General features: G+C 43.3%; 1 protein-coding gene across 2 annotated transcripts; it reads right to left on the reverse strand.

Annotated features, from left to right (window-relative positions):
• Positions 1-13: 13 nt before the first annotated feature.
• Positions 14-16,084, reverse strand: tax1bp1a (Tax1 (human T-cell leukemia virus type I) binding protein 1a). 2 transcript variants are annotated; one of them, XM_026300570.1, is made up of 17 exons: positions 15,958-16,084; positions 14,669-14,883; positions 11,952-12,054; positions 11,090-11,280; positions 10,587-10,742; positions 7,859-8,007; positions 7,329-7,419; positions 7,031-7,216; positions 6,632-6,883; positions 6,213-6,404; positions 6,007-6,079; positions 5,130-5,617; positions 3,305-3,391; positions 2,083-2,269; positions 1,779-1,987; positions 960-1,042; positions 14-572 (listed from the first exon to the last, which is right to left on the reverse strand). In XM_026300570.1, exons 2-17 carry the CDS (start codon positions 14,855-14,857, stop codon positions 362-364), a joined length of 2,847 nt encoding a protein of 948 aa, XP_026156355.1. In that variant the 5' UTR covers positions 14,858-14,883; positions 15,958-16,084; the 3' UTR covers positions 14-361. The 2 variants fall into 2 exon arrangements, with proteins under 2 accessions (XP_026156355.1, XP_026156354.1); XM_026300569.1 differs by having other exon boundaries at positions 2,083-2,311.
• Between the last annotated feature and the right edge of the window lie 79 nt (positions 16,085-16,163).

The raw sequence follows: 16,163 nt of genomic DNA on the forward strand, positions 1-16,163 counted from the left end.
CACAAAATAAACAAAAAACCTGCATGCACTTCCACTGGTGCTTTAGGCCCTTATTGGAAACATATGAGCATAGGAATGATATAAAAGTAAAAGGACCCATTGCCCAATGTTAAGGTACCTTTCACTCACTGTGTATTTAGGTGAAAGCTACCCTACTTAAATAAATACCTTGGTGGAATAGCCACCAAAGGAAAACTCTCCTTCCTTTCAGAAGTGGACTACATTCTTTCTAACCTTTAAGACTGCAAATAAGTGCTATATTAACAAGACAACTTAACCAAGCCCTGGTCAAAATGATAGTAGCTGACAATACACATGGACCCGCACAATGTCAGAATTCTAGGTTTGCCCCCAGTATTCTTCATTCAATCTGGTCAAAGTTGAGCACGTGGCCGTCAAAGTGCGTGAGGACGTGCCTCTCGAAGAGCTGCTGCTGACAGTTGAGGGGGAACTGCTCGGAGCAGACGGGGCAGACCTTCCAGTGGCTTTCCACATGTTGCTCGAAGCTGCGCTGCTCGAAGTGGGGTGGGAAGATGACCTCGCACAGCGGGCAGCGCTTGTGAACGTCATTACTGTAGAGTCCAGAAAGGGAGGGGAGGGATGGGACAACAAGATGCATGAGTTGTGGTGCAGCTTGGTTTGTATGGTAATAACATTAACATAGTGCATATATTGCAGGGATAGGCTAGAATGTGACACTATAACAGTGCAATGCATCTGGACTTCTTTGTCCTAGCTTAAGATAAATGATATTTCAGCACCTACAACAGTAATCACTGGCATTTTCTGCTACTTGAGCCTGAGATAAAAAAGAAAAAAAAAAAAAAACAGACATTAGACCCCTTGCTGTGACTCTCCAAATTGTGTTGACATGCATCTTGTTTACTTCAGTTTTCCTTGAAATGTATCTAGACCTTGTCTGGAGTTCACCAATGGAAAACTGGACACAGCTGTGTTACCTGGAGTCAAAGCAGAAGCTGCTTCTGGCTTCACTGCGTCTACTGGACTGATGTTCACAGGACGGCTGAGCCCCGTCAGCAACCTGTGATACACAACACAAGCACATTATAAAAACGATGTCCATTCATTCACTCACACAGCTGAATACAAACAAAAACTGAGGAGACGGGCTGACAGGAACATGAATTAACTGAAACACTCAGTGTGTGTAGGTTTGTATTTGGAGATTAGCATCCTAACTCACTGGTCGTTGTTCTGTTGGCTCCCAAACAAAAAATAGTTCAACAGACACCAACTTATCTTAGACCAGTCTGGTCTTAGACCAGTCTCTATGCAAAGTTCTCCCTAATTACTGTCTCCTCGCTCTTGTTATCTTCTTCTCTCTTGAGCTCTGAAGGAGTGATGTTAATTAGAGCTTTATGCAAATTAGTTCAAGTGCTTCAGCTTTTAATGGGCAAGCTGCATTCCTCTTCATTCAATGACACAGAGCGCTTCACAGAAAGAAAGGGGTGAAAAAAGCAAGATTACAAGGCTGCAAAACTCTAAGGGTGGACAGGAAAACATAGGCTATGTTCACAATTAGAATATCATTTATTTATGTTGCCTCAGAATCATTTATCATGATCATTTATGGTCTTGCAACCTAGTGACAAAATGTTTTCATCATGAAGAACAAAAATCCTCTCAAGATAACACGTTTTTGGAATAATGCATGCATTACCTGTGCATAATTGAATGTATGGAAACCTTAATTCATGCTCCAGGCACACTTCCAGAAAATGTCACAGCAAGCTGTGTTTTAGTTTCTGTTCACTTACATTTCGTGGCTCCTCTGGTGGATGCTCCAGGCTCTCAGGGGGGCTTGTGCTGCGAGCAGGCTGGATGCAGACCACCTCTTGGTCCCAACCTGGAGCTCCAGGGCCAGGACTTGGGGGTGTGATTGGTGGTGCGCAGGGAGGAGCGCAGGGTGGAGCCTCAGGTGGTGGTCGAGATATATGCTCAGGAGACAGAGCAACATCCAGCCGGTCTGGAAAGAGAGTAACACATGCAGGTGTTACTGCTCTAACCACACAGACAGATGCAGAGTCAGACAGAACACAAGAGAGTTGAAATTCCTCCCACCTCTAGTGGTGTCGGTGGAGTAGGGGTTGCCATACTGCAGCTCAGCAGGCCTCTGTGGCACCAGTGGTGGAGGGGAGGGGTCCTGGGGGTAGGGCATGGGGTAGCGCAGCACCATTGGCTGCTTGACCTCAGCACCCTGAACACCAGCCTCCTGCTGCCTCTGCCTGGACACATAACGCTGAAGCTCCTGGCGGAGAGAGCACCCATCCCTGAGTCTCATGGTACATGCCTGGGCTCAAACAAGCATTATGTATTTGTATGTATTTCCAGGGATATCTCCTGTTATTCAATAATCTGTCCTGTCCAACCCCCACCCCCAAATAAAACAAAACAAACAAACAAACAAAAAAAAAAAACAATTGAATTTCCCCTTCTTCTTCTTCTTTTTATCATATACTGTGAAATACTTTGTTATACAAACATATTTCTGTGACTTTCTTTTATCCCATCTTTATTTCATATGCGTTTCTTTCAGTTAAGACTACCCCGCCTTTCGTTTACTTAATTTGCATGGCTGTGTGGAAGAAATTCAGTTACTGTTTCCATAGCACATTTCCACTGTTGGAACCACACATGCAGTAAGTACTTTCAGCTCAGAGTTAAGCTTCCTCTACACTATTGCTGCCCTTTGTGATTAAATGTGAAGCAAGAGCATTAGTACCCTACTCATTACTGTAATGGGTGTCAGACTTTGGCTCCCTCCATGGTGGCTTCGCTGGTTGAGAAACTCACCTTCTCTTTCTTTTACCTCACTCCTTCCTCTAGCTATTCCCCTCTCACCTCCTCTCTTGATGACTTCATTAGTGTGCAGCTATCAGGTTTAACATTTAAACCAGGGTTAGGAAGGTGAAACAGACACGTCGCGTGGCATTTGCACTGTCTAATGGCACCGTACCAATGGGCAAAAGAAGGAAGTATAGATGTTTTAATTAGTGGTTAGTGAGGAGTATGGAGAGGGGAAGGAAAAGCGACAGAAATTCATTCAAAGACCCCTCTAAAGCTCTCATCTATTTTTCTGGACTTTGAGAGCCTATGATACATCATTCACATTTGTGACGTGATTTAAATCAATGCTTTGGACATTTGGACAGACATTCTTATTTAACAACAGCTCATTTACACACAGCTAATATCTGCATGAACCCACAGCGTTGTAATGGAACCGTTCAGTATTTAAAGTCATGCAGACTGAGGTTCACTCTGCCGTCTGCTGCTGCTTTACCTCCTGTAGCTGCTCTTTGTCTCTCAGGGCCTGTGCCAGGTTGCGTTTTAGCTCTGTCACCTCACTGGCCCGCTCTGCCATGTGCACCTATAAACAGAAAACACCCCAGGAAAAGGAAGGGAAAAAAAACAAAAAAAAAAACAATAGCATCAGAGCAAGGTTCATAGTAATGCATTCTATAATTATTACACTGTGCAACAAGGAGACTCATCTGAGAACTGAGAAGAGGACTACCAGTGGGCATACACTGATAGGATAAAATGTTTGGTGTCGCTGGGTTTTTATTTAACCTGCAGCTGTGTCAAATGTGTGACGCTTACTGTAAAACACACAGCTAAAGCCACAGAAACAGTGTGTGTTCAGAGCAGAATGGAGCAGACCAGGGGATTGTGGTAAATCTCTTGCACTCTATCAGGACTGACCCTGTGGGAGAGTTTACATGGTTAGGTGCCCGCTCTTCTCTTATTTCATCCCATTACTAAGATTCCAAATCTCCTCCTCTACCCGCGGCTTCTCTTTCTGCTTCATGTCTGTCTGTCTAAGCTACGTTTTCTCACTCTTAAATTTTGTTAGCTTCTTTTGCTTTCATCTCCTTTTCTCCTCTCTCACCCTCCCCCTTCTTTCATAAATTTAAGGTGCAGCATTAGAGGGTTAAGTTCAGATGAAGGGAGCCTGTAACAGTGGATCCCTCCTCCCACCACTCATCTCTCCCTGTCTATTCCACTCCCTCGCTCCATCCTCTGGGTGGCTGATGTAAACAGCCGTAAAGCATGGCGTTCTGCGGCTGCCTTTCTCCGGAGCTATTAAGAGCAGCTCGGGGCCCGGGGCACTCGCCTCAGACAGGAGGCTCTATCAAAGACAGAGGAGAGCCTTATTTACAGCGCCGATAAACACACACTCACTCACAGAGATTAAATGCTGGTAGGCACTTTGGCGGACGTTCGCACGCAAAACCCAGGCAGGACTGCAAGCTCAAGTGCTCGTAGTGAATCACGCACACATACCACAATTCATACATACCAGAAACATTGGCTCACGTGTGGCATTGAGGTAGGAACCTGGAAACGCTGGTAAAACATACGATCCAGTAAACTCTCATGAATATTTGACTTTGCGACCAAGTTTTAATCCTGTCGTTTATAAAGCAATTGGTAAAACAGTGCTCCAGCCACAAGAGGTGCATTTGTTCAAATGCTGCAACAGACTATAAACAACTATTAACAGCCTCATTGTTTTTTCTGTTTATTAGAATATTTAGTATAGTTGCAATTTCTCAATTCAAAATAAATATACATTATTTGAAATTTTAAAAAAACAAAACACATACACACACACACACATACATATAATTTGAAATTAAAATAACATATATAATTTTGTCATTTACTGGGGCAATCAACAAAAAAAAAATGCTATGACTGACACTATGAGTTTCCTGGTTCTTGAATACAAGGAGATGCTGCTTTTCTCTCCTATGTTGTAAATTCAATATCTTTTTCCACCCATTTGGATATAAAAACCTATTTGATAATGTCACCCTGGGCTCTAGGGTGTAGGATCAGCATGTTTTATTATTTTGTGACATTCTGTGGACTGAATGAAATAACCTTAATGCCCGTAATTAAAAAAATACACTGGAGTTTTTTGTTGTTGTCAAAGTGTGTTTGAATGAGCCGCACATAAATATGATACAGGACACAATAACCTGTGATTGGTACAAATGAAACAACCTTTGTAACGTGTCTGAGTCAGGGGGAGTTCACCCAACACCCTCTCTGAGCTTAAAGCTTTATGGTGTATATGTCTGTGTAACTGTGCCTCTTACTCTGAACCGCTCCTCCTCATTGGCTAGCCGCTGTTTGAGCGTCTCGTTGATGGCGCACTGCTCCCTCCATTTCTCCTCCATTAGCGCCAGCTCCTCCTCCACCGAGCTTGTCTGTTCGCTCTCTGCCTCCCCATTGCAGCTCTCCTCCGCCTCCAGCAGCACCTCCTTCTCAGCAGCATCCCTCGCTTCCTCACTGTTCTCCTCAGTGCTCTGCCTCTCGTTCTCCACCTCCACCCAGCTCATCAACTTCAGGCTCTCCTCTCGGAGGCTCTCCTTCTTCTCCTCTTTCTCATCCCTTTCACTCTCTTCCTTTTGGTTCACCTGTCCTTCACCACCAGCCTCCGCACTCTCCTGTTGCATATTCACTTCCTGCCTTTCTTCCTTTTCTGCATGGATGTGTGTGTCAGTGTGTGTGGGTTCACTGTTATCAAGTTCTGGAGTGATTGTCATCTCAGCTGCTTCTTGCAGGACTGCAGCAGCTATATTCCCTGTAAAAAGACGTAAGATTATGTCATCAGCTGGACATCCGCTGCTTTGATTCAAATATTAATGCTATCAAGCCCTAAATATACTGAAAAAAAAAAAAACTAAACAGTTTTTCCCTAATAACATTCTTAATAAAACATGGACTTTTTTCAATCATATTTTTGTAATTAACAGTTTTGTTGTAAATGTTTTTCATCACCCTTTGGACCTCCAGGAATGACTGTTTGAAAATTTGTAGGTAATCTGCAAACTTATTGTGTTAGTGTGCGTGTGTGATATAGTTTTGTTAAAGTGGGCTATGAAACTGAAATATGCAGCTGCATTATGAAGTACTGAAGATATCATTTGTGAGAAAAACTGAATCCAAATGGCTGCTTCTGTGTGTCCATACCTGCTGTGGGTGATTCTGGACTAGGGGTCAGCGGCTCCTGTGTCGTTTCGGTGGATGCATTTCTCTTTGGCTCCTGCTAACGCACATGCAGGAACATCAACAATGCATCAACACAAACTAATCACATCGTGTTTAGCTGTAAATTTATCTGCAGGTAATGTGGCTTTACGTGTCGTGTCTATTAGTTTCACTACCCAGCTACTCACCCCTTGCAACTCAGTGGTGTTTAGTTTGGCAACCTGCCTGCGGAGGCGCTGGCACTCTCTGTATTTCTCCTTGTAGTGTTCAGCAGCCATATGAAGACGCAGCTTCAGCTCCTCAACCTCCCTCTGCAGCTCAGCCTCTGCCTCGGACACCACCATCATACTGGGTGTCACCTCGTCACTGGTCCCGACACCCTGAAACAGAAGGTTGTAAAATACGGAAACATAAAAACAAAAAAATCTGTTATTATTGGAACTTTATGTTGTGTCTGACACTTAGACCTGCTTCTGTCTGTGTTGCATTTAAATATATTGAAAAAAGTGAATATAAAAATCACGAAACAGACGTAAAGTCCCACATTTTACATCTCTCCTGAGAGATTCAAAGACAGAGGTAAGGAATAAGGAAGTTGTGTACTGACCACTTCCTTCTGTGCAGTGCTCCTCATGCGGTCCAGCTGGCTCTCCATGCGCTGGCACTCAGCCTGAGCGTCAGCTAGACTGGCACGGAGCTTGTCAGCCTCCAAGCGGGCGCGGTACAGCTCGGTCATTGTGTGGTCACGGGCGCTGGCTGAGTCACGGAGCTCCGAGGCCAGCAGGGAGGCCTGCTGCCGGGACGCTTGCAGCTGCTCCTCGGCCTGACGGAGTTGCTCATGCACGCGGACCAGCTCTGCCTGAAGACGTGTAAAGAGCATTTATATACAGACTGCAAATTGAGTGAAGGTGCACTGGATGTTTGTACTGCATGTGTATGAACAATATATTTATTACTTCTTTTTGCAGTGTGGCTATTTTTTGGTAACACAACAAACCACCACTACCTTGTCAGCCTTGTGTGCCAGCAACTCTTTCTCCAGGCTGTCCCGCTGAGCAACACAGGCCCTGAGCCTCTCCAGCTCCTCCTGGAACTGGGCAATGGTCACCTCTCGGTTCAGCTCCACTGCCTTCAGCATCTGCAGCTCTGCACTCAGCTTAGTGTTCTCCAGCTCTGTGCTGCGCAGGTGAGCCTACACACGTGGCAACAGACATAGAGGTTAGCAGGTAGATGGAAACACTCTTTCATAACCAAACACACCCTTTCATTCCTTCAGCCTTTTCTTATAAGCAGCTTTTTTCCACCTTGTAGAGGTCTCGCTCGTCCTTCTCATTCTTCAGCTGGCTCTCAAGACTGTCCCTCTCTGCTGTCAGCTTCTTCAGACGATCACGCAGACTGGGTCAAAAAAAGAAAGAAATAACAGATATGAACTGTGGGAAAATTAAAACATTCATAGACAGTTGTGGCAAAAATGAACACGTGTTCGCGTGTGAGTAATATGTAAGCAAACATTAACAGAGGAATGAAGAGATACATTCTAATTAAATGCAATCAAAGACAATCAACTGTCATTATTCATTTGTCAATCATACAACATTTAATTTCTCATTCATTTTTCTTCTGTCTGAGAAGTGCTCATTTCATTCAGTCATTATTTCAAGGCCCTAGTTTGTGCTTTCCATTATTTTTTCCACAGGAAAACGAATGATGAAAATGTTGAGGCACAATTTAGGAAAGAAGTCCTTTTTAAGCACAGTTATTTAGACAGTCATCTCCTCACAGAAATGGGCGAGTATGGATGATTGATGGTCATGTGTTAACATTCTCCACCCACCAGTCGAGCTCTGTCTCCTTCTGTAGGCCTCTCTGAGTGACTCCCAGCAGGTCCTCCTCTAGCTGGCGGATTCGGTCCGTGGCCTCTGTCAGCCTCCTCCTCACCTCCTCCCTTTCTTCTGACAGGCCCTGGGATGAGCGCAGCAGCTCCTAGGGGACAGAGAGGCAGCTGTGGGTCACACTGACAGGCACCGCAGCCAATCACAGCAGCTGAATCAAACTACTGATCTTAGCAGATGATTGGCTTATGCAATATTCATGATTAATCGCAGATGGTAATTTTTCATTTGACAGAGACTATCTTGTTTTATGTATTACACATATTGTATTCTTTGTTTCTACCTGTGCCCAGTTGTCACTTTTTAGATACACCCATATAAAACAAATGCAGTCATACAGAAAAAATTACTTCCTTCATACTAATGACTTCTGCACAAGCATATGTGCAAATTTTGCAAAAATGTATAAGTATGTATATGGTCTAAGACTGATATGCTAATTTCACAATATGTAACTTTTAAATTTTTTTTTCACTTTATATCATTTTAAATGATTTTTTCTTTGTCCTGCTTCTAAAGCATATTTCATTCACATGGAAGTCTTTCCTTATCTACCTATAAACACCAGCTATAAATTATGACCTGTGGTTGCAAAACACACATTCAATATTTGAAAATATTGGTAACGTTCAGCAACCTTAACTGAAGAAACAGAAGGCATGTGTGGTGAATGCCTACAAGAATAACCTGTCTAATATCAGTGAATTTCTAAAAAGCACATTCCTGGTATTGTACAACAGATGATATAAGGCCTGTTTTCTCATGTGGTGCGGCAGCTGAGGAAATGCCTTGTTTAAACTTGCTGCTACTCATTCGTGAAGAACATTAAATCATCCGTAGCTAATATTGGTTGTGACAGAACAACATACCTCTTCATACACCCTGTTTTTGGTTTGTAACGTGCACACATACAATCTCTCTCTCACACACACACACAGAAGCTGGAAACTGATACATAGTCAAAGACATATGGAGACAGACATATAACACAGATTTTAGCCATCAATCCAAAACAGACAGAGTGCACATGCACACACCAATGCACACTCAGGCCTTTCTCCCTCTGGGCTTGGCTCTGCGTGGATTACTGTATGATTTTTACGGCTGGCGTTTGGGAAGCACTTTAGCAGTGCATAAAGACCTTATAAAAAGTGTAGTCGTAAAATTAGCAGCCACAAAATATGTACTTATGTTTTCATGTTAAACTCAAAGGATATTTTCATCCACTGGGCATAGGCTAATGCACCTACTGTAAACGCTCTGCGGAAGACACATACATACACCTACTCTAAGAAGTCATATATCTACAGATGGACATGCCTGTTGAATGAAAAGTGGCACGGTAATAACAATGTGTGCGTGTGTATTACCACGTAATTTATGGCGATTTTGTCCTTCGTAAAAAGAGCAGCGGCCTAACTCAAAGCAGCCTGCTCTTACTCTGGGACTAGTCCTAAAAGCTGCACTAGGGGGCGATAAGACACTGGCTTCTAACCCAGTGGATTCTTAGTGAGTTTCGCTGCTTCACCTCTCCCTTGTCTCTGCTTTCACTGAGTTTCATTGAGTTGTTGTTTTTAGTTGTGTGCCAAGCTACTGCTTATCAAACAAACAACTCATAAAACACTAAAACCCGACTCATCCGGGTGAGTGAGTGCATGAAGAAGGCATCGGGTAAAATGCAGATTAAGTCGACATGGAGGTTTTAATTATTTCTCTTGTTTAATTTTACTTGAAATGTCTATATTTTTATTTACGTTCCTTGAACACAATAAACTTCTTTCTTGATATGCTATTCTCTAAACAAACAAACAAACAAAAAATAAAACACACTCAAAATTGAGAGAGAAAGACATGGACAGGAAGACAGACATGCAGAAAATAGACAGTGAGAAAGCAGTGGCCACTGAATCGCGTGACTGAGTGGTGTTTGTCCCTGAGGCTGAGCAGGGCTCTTTTTTCAGGCAGGCGGTTTTGTGGACTACCCTCCTCTCATTCCACACACAGACTAAAAGGCTTTGCAAGCGGGTGGCATAATGAATGTGTTTGTGTGCGCGCGCACCCTGTGGTGTGGAACCTGAATGCGAGTGTGAGAGTGAAGGGGGGCAGTTCGTGCATGCATATATGCGTGTGTGTGTGTGTGTGTGTGTTTGCGCATTTGACGTCATGTTTGTTCGCTCTGTGGTTACGATGGCATCGTCCCTGACGCCAGATGCCCGAGAAAACTGCGTCCCAGTTCCGTTCTGGCCCACTGAGTCAGGTCGTTAAAGAGGGAGAGAAAAACGTGCACACACCACACACACATGCACGCGTGCTTGTGTTGCAGTTCTTTGTGTGTCCCTCAAACATGGACACAGATTATTCATAAATTTTGTGCCTTTGAAGTTTTCAAACCTGTGATCACCGGTGAGGAACTGGCTCCACAAAACATGTGCAAATAGCGGCTGTCCGTCTATGTACGCGTTCACCGCTACACGCGCACAAAGCCAACGAAACCACCTCATCTTCAGTTTCAATGTTGCACAAACATTTTTTGATTGGAAGCAGGGCTTCTTTGTATTTACAGACATTTAATATCCACTCTATGTAGATCCTCTTGTTACTACTGATTATGTGTACTGTGTGTGGAGGATCCATTTCTGCCATCAGTCCACCCCATCCCCTCTCTCTAACCTGGTTGTGTGTCCGCAGAAGGCAGCATGTCTCCCTCTCCTGCTCCCTCTCCCTGGCCAGCCTTTTCTGCTCCTCCTGCAGCTGCTGTTTCTCCTCCTGCAGGAGCCGCATAGCCTTTAGCAGCTCCCTGCGCTCCTGCTGCGCCTCCTCCACTCGCTGTAAGGCAGGAAATAAGTTAAAAGGTAAGGCAGATATTTAGGAGCATTTTGAAAACATTGGAAAAAATGGTGAGATGCATTACTCTACAGTATGAAACAGCATTTTGTGTGTTGGTTTCATGGCGGCCTAGAAGGACAATAACGTAGAAGTTTATTAGAGGGAAATTTGCTCTCTTCTTTTTGCCACATTCAATGAGGTCAGAGATCAGAGGTCAGAGTCAGATAAAGAACTGTACCTGTGGACTTGGTAGGGATATTTTTTGGCACTATAAGATCCCCTTATTGGGAATCCAGACCCAGAATGACTGAAAACAAAAAGAAATATGCTCATATCAGGTGGCCTACCTCTAGCAGGCCAGTCTTGGTGGTGACCACCAGTATGTCTGAGTTGCTGTCGTCCTCAGTAACAGTCAGCAGCTCTTCGGTGGGTGTGGCTGACCTGAACTGGAAAGGCGTGCTGGCTCCTCTGATGTCACCAGCATGTGTGACATAGCAGAACTGGTAAAACTCTCCATCAGATTTAGGTACATAATAACCTACATAGTGAAGAGATAACAGTGGGTGTTTGTATTCTCTCTGTGTTTTTCCATTTGATTTTAAATTCCCTTCATTAAGCAGTTTAAACTAAGCAGGTCAAACTAAGCCTGGCCAAAACACGCCAAACATATCAAGATAACTCCTGAGCTTTAAAATGCAGAAAAGATACTACACTGCCTGAAAAAAGTGACTGATACACATTTTGATCAATTGATCAGAAAACAATGAACATTCTGATAGGTAACACATTATTTATATAAACTAATATTTCAAAGAGAGTTCCCTGATTCTGAGACAGTATACCTAGCTCTCAGGAATGGAGGAGAAACTACAGAACATCAAGCAGCCAACTGGTTTTACTGACTCCTGACACACCACAGCATGGTCTCATATTTTCACTGTGTAATATCTGACCATTCCAGGCACAGTAAAAACAGTTTGCAGGCTCTCGGTGTGTGAAAGTGTGTGTGTGTGTGTGGTTTGAGAGGTGCTCAGGTCCCCGGCCGTCGTTTGCGGTTGTGTTGCCTTATTAAATAAAAGTGCTGGTTTTTATATGCACCGTAAAATGGAGGAGTTACTTTGGAATAAGTTGGGTCTGTACAGTGGTTGACATAGTGTGTGTATGGCTGTGTGTAGGTGTAGGTGTGGGTGTGGGTGTGTGTGTGCATACCTTGAAACACCACAGTCCTGTGCACAGTACTTCCTGTTTCATAATTTTCTGGCATAGGAGACCAAAGGAAGGTGTAGTAATCCCTGGCTGTGCTCCAACCCACCTGAGAAGATAATATGAAAATGTTGAGCCACAAAAAAAAAAAAAAAAATAGTACCCAACAGGACAGCATTACACACCATGATGAAAAAAAACCACACCTTTTGCTCCCAGAAAAAAGTGGGGCCAGCAAAGGTGTGAGTGTGTGTACAAAAGAGAACAAGCCACGTAGTAATAAGAAGCGGTAGAGGGGGTAGGGAAAAGGTGAAAATTTTACACAAAATGGCAAGGGAGATGTAATTCCATGAATTTCATCTGTTGTTAGGTGTCAGGTGATGAAAGGGAGTTGTGAACATCATAACTAAGGTCCTGGGTCATAAATCTGTCGCGCGCAACTGACAGATTGTGCACTCTCCCTTTCTGGGCCGTCGCCACACATACAAATATAACTGACATGCACGATATGATTGTGCTTTATAGGAAATTACAGGATGCAGAAAATACTGAGAGGGATTACTTGCTTTTGTTCCATTTGAAATGAGACAGAACTTTCAATAACTGAATAATACCACGGCAGTAAATGTTTTAACTGATAAGTAAAAACCAAACAATGAAGAAAAACAAACAAATGGCTCGATATGTGACTAAACTTTTGGGAGACTTAATTGGTGACAGTAAATCAACTGAGCTATTCAAACATTTGTCGAACTTTCAGGTTGGATAACAGTGTTGCATGATACATAATTGCAGCTTTTCTTATCGACACATTAACCCGAGTATAATGCTATTCCAACAAATAGTAATTGACAGCAAGGAATCCTGGGCCAAGAACATTCTTGTATCCCAGCGAGAGGCTCGGCCGCGATGGGCTCCTGCCAGGTTTTCTTCCGTGCTCACATGAATTTGCTTAAGACAGAAGAGACATAAATAATTTTGCTAATTGCAGAGTAAATGTGACTGACATTTGCTTTGGTATGATGTGGCATTCCAACACAGGAGTGATGCTATAAAATAATCACAGGCAAAGCAGCTATCAATCTTTTAGCCAAGGTGTGAGTGAACGGCTCGATGACAGGCTAATTATACACTAACACAACGGGTTTCTCCCTGCTGACCCAACAAACATGCCACAACCAAAAACCTCCACAGGGCGTTTTAGGGAGTTGTGTGTGTGTGTGTCTGTCGACCATCCAATGAGTATTTTACTTATTCAGTGATATTTGTAAACATTAAAATACATAAGGTCAAGGAAAACAAAAGAAAACTTGAGAAGCTTAATTACAGCACACACTACTGGTGCTTACTGTGTAGCATGTGAGTGCTGTTTGAGAGCACCACCATCTAGGATTCTTCTTGTTGTGCTGTAGCCTGAACATTTTCAGCCACTAGGGGGTGTCTGTGCATAACTCAATTGAACAGTGCCTGGCTGAGCAGTCTGAGTCATCCCCATAGCCAGTCAGCATTATTGTTCCTGGTCTCTTCAGGGAGAAAATGCTCTCTGAGTTATTTCTTCGTGAAGGTTTAACAAGACAGAATTGTAACATTTTCATCCATGCTGATCATTTGTGCTCAGTGTTGAAGTCAATCTAATACATCATTTATAATAATCCGACAACCTGTTGATTTTTACATTCCAGCATGCAACACCCAAGCCACAACATTGTCAGTATTTGTATGGTGGCGAAGGCTCATTTGTTCTTAGGATCAAATTACATATTTATTATTTATAAATGCACATCGGCCTCTTTATACATGCCCCACTGTCAAAACAAGAGATGATCTTGAGTTGACTGGGTTTTTTTCCCCCTATTATTTACACTCTCAGTGCTAATACTTAGAATTAATAAAGATAAATATGTCCATGGACACACAAAATGACAGACATTTACGTCAAAGAAGCACAATCTGAGACGAAGCACTAACCATCAAACGGGTTTCATTCGCCAGTGTTTCAATTAAATTTTCCAATCGACTTTTTCCAAATAAACCCAGAGGCTTTATTCTTTTTAACTAAGCTGGTGGATTTGAAGTCAGTTCTTAAACAACGATAAAATGTTTGTCTTTTGACTTTATGAGACATTAAGTTTCCTAGTTCACATTTCCTGTTAATTATGTGTGAGATTTGATGGCATTGATAAAAGAGCGGAGCAGAGGGGGGAGGCTGGTTAGCAGGATGCACAGAAAAGACTGATGGAAAGACAGAGGGAAAGGAACAAGTGAAGTGGGGGCAAAAGAGGTCCTAATAAGAGTCAGAGCGGTTTATAAAGAGCACCAAATGTTTGCCCCCCAGTGAGACCTACTTCAACCAGCCCACCATGTGCACTCTTCCTCCTTCTGTATGCAGAGTAACCACACCAAGGGTTGTGGTGCAGTTTTAGGCATGTAGTGAAGAGCTCAGTCATTAGTGTCAAGGCGGATGCATGTGTTAATGTGCCAAGTGCAAACCTTTGGCCAATTAATAAAACACTAACACTTAATCCATGTCACAAACACTTATATAATGGGCTGGGAATAGCTCTAATCTCCAAGCATCTCTTTGCAACATACCTAATTTGGATTAATACAAGTCTGGCACATAAATGATTATGCTTTGTGATGTCTTTGAAGCATGGTCGCAGTAACAGCAGCCGTGTGTGTGTGTGTGTGTGTGTGCGCGTGCGTGCGTGTGTGTGAAGTACCTTAAAGATGCCCACCCAGTCTTTGGGATGGGGAGTAATGTAAGGGGTCAGGGTGTAGCGACACTCTAGTGGTGCCTGGGGCAGGAAACTCTTCCCCACATTCTGGAAGATGACATGGGCAAAGTTGGATGTTTCCATGATGCTGACGCTGCTTCCCGGCGACGAATCCACCACCTGGAATGATGACATTGTATCCTATTGTTCACTTCATTTGTCTGTAAGGGAAGAGCAGTACAGAAAACATAAATATTAAAAACTGAAAGAAATAAGTAAATAAATAACTTAACTACACACAAAAACTCAATGACATTAATGGTTAAAGTTATCCATCCATTATCTATACCCACTTATTCCTATTTAGGGTCACAGGGATCTGCTGGAGCCTATCCCAGCTCTCTTTGGATGAAAGGCAGGGGTACACCCTGGACAGGTCACCAGTCCATCACAGGGCCACATAGAGATGAATAACCACATGCTCACACTCACCAATGACATGCATGTTTTTGGACTGTGGGAGGAAACCGGAGTACCCAGAGTAAATCCGCGCAAGCACAGGGAGAACATGCAAACTCCACACAGAAAGGTCCCTGCTGGGTTTCAAACCTGGAACCTTTTTGCTGTAGACCACTAATCCACCGTGCTGCCCTGATCAAAATCAATTTACTATCAATGGAAGAAGGTACTACCCATTCTGTGAAAACTGTTGTGCAATGTATCTTCAGAATTTAGTGAATGTATTTTGAGTCAAAGGCGTGTTATTGCTATGTCTTTATGTTGCATTAGGATATCAGGATATCTCTGTAACATCAATTTTAAACCATTAGTTACTTTTAAAAAAAATAGTTGACAGCATACTAGCTGACCTCTTGAAAATACAATAGTGACTAGCCCTTTAAGCAAAGACTGAAGACTGAATGATGCTTCAATTATGCTGAATATCTGATCAGCAGCCACTTTTCCTCCCTGTCCTGCAACAAACCCTCCTGCCCCACATTCCCGCACGACCCAGCCCTGTGCTCCTCAGATCAGTGGCTGTGAAAGCGACAAAGCCATGACTGGAGCTCTGCCCAGCTGACCAACACCCAGCGTCTAACACAGTAAGCGTATCATGAGAGCTCAGGCCGACCAAAGCAGTAGCCAGAGGATGATCTTATTGACTGCAGCTAAAATTAACGTTAGCTTTGTTACCAGGCCATGTCGAGTCACCAGCTAGCTAAACATTTTCTTGGTCAGGCAGCTAGCTGGCCGACACGACAGACGACAATCGCAGCTTGGAATTGAAACAGTACCCTTTTCATATAAATTCCTCTTGGGAAACCTGTGAATTCCTGCCGCTCAGGTCGATGTTTCTGCCGCTGTCCCGGTGTTGTCAAAGCTTTGACGATGATGATGCGTCGATTTGATGCTCAACTTCCGGGATGCTGAGCATCACCAAGGCTGCTGAGGATGTTAAAGAGGAGCCCACTTCACTATATTTACATTATTTAACTTTATT

This window comes from Mastacembelus armatus, chromosome 11 (assembly GCF_900324485.2).
Source record: "Mastacembelus armatus chromosome 11, fMasArm1.2, whole genome shotgun sequence".
Taxonomy (NCBI): Eukaryota; Metazoa; Chordata; class Actinopteri; order Synbranchiformes; family Mastacembelidae; genus Mastacembelus; species Mastacembelus armatus.

What these genes read in the sequence shown, in the direction of transcription:
- tax1bp1a (XM_026300569.1), bottom strand. Translation starts at nt 14,857, where the DNA reads ATGTCATCATTCCAGGTGGTGGATTCGTCGCCGGGAAGCAGCGTCAGC. An exon ending in CCAAGACTGGCCTGCTAGAG is followed by an intron (nt 10,743 to 11,089) that starts GTAGGCCACCTG and finishes CCTGCCTTACAG; the next exon opens with CGAGTGGAGGAGGCGCAGCA. An exon ending in TCCAGAATCACCCACAGCAG is followed by an intron (nt 5,618 to 6,006) that starts GTATGGACACAC and finishes GTCTTTTTACAG; the next exon opens with GGAATATAGCTGCTGCAGTC.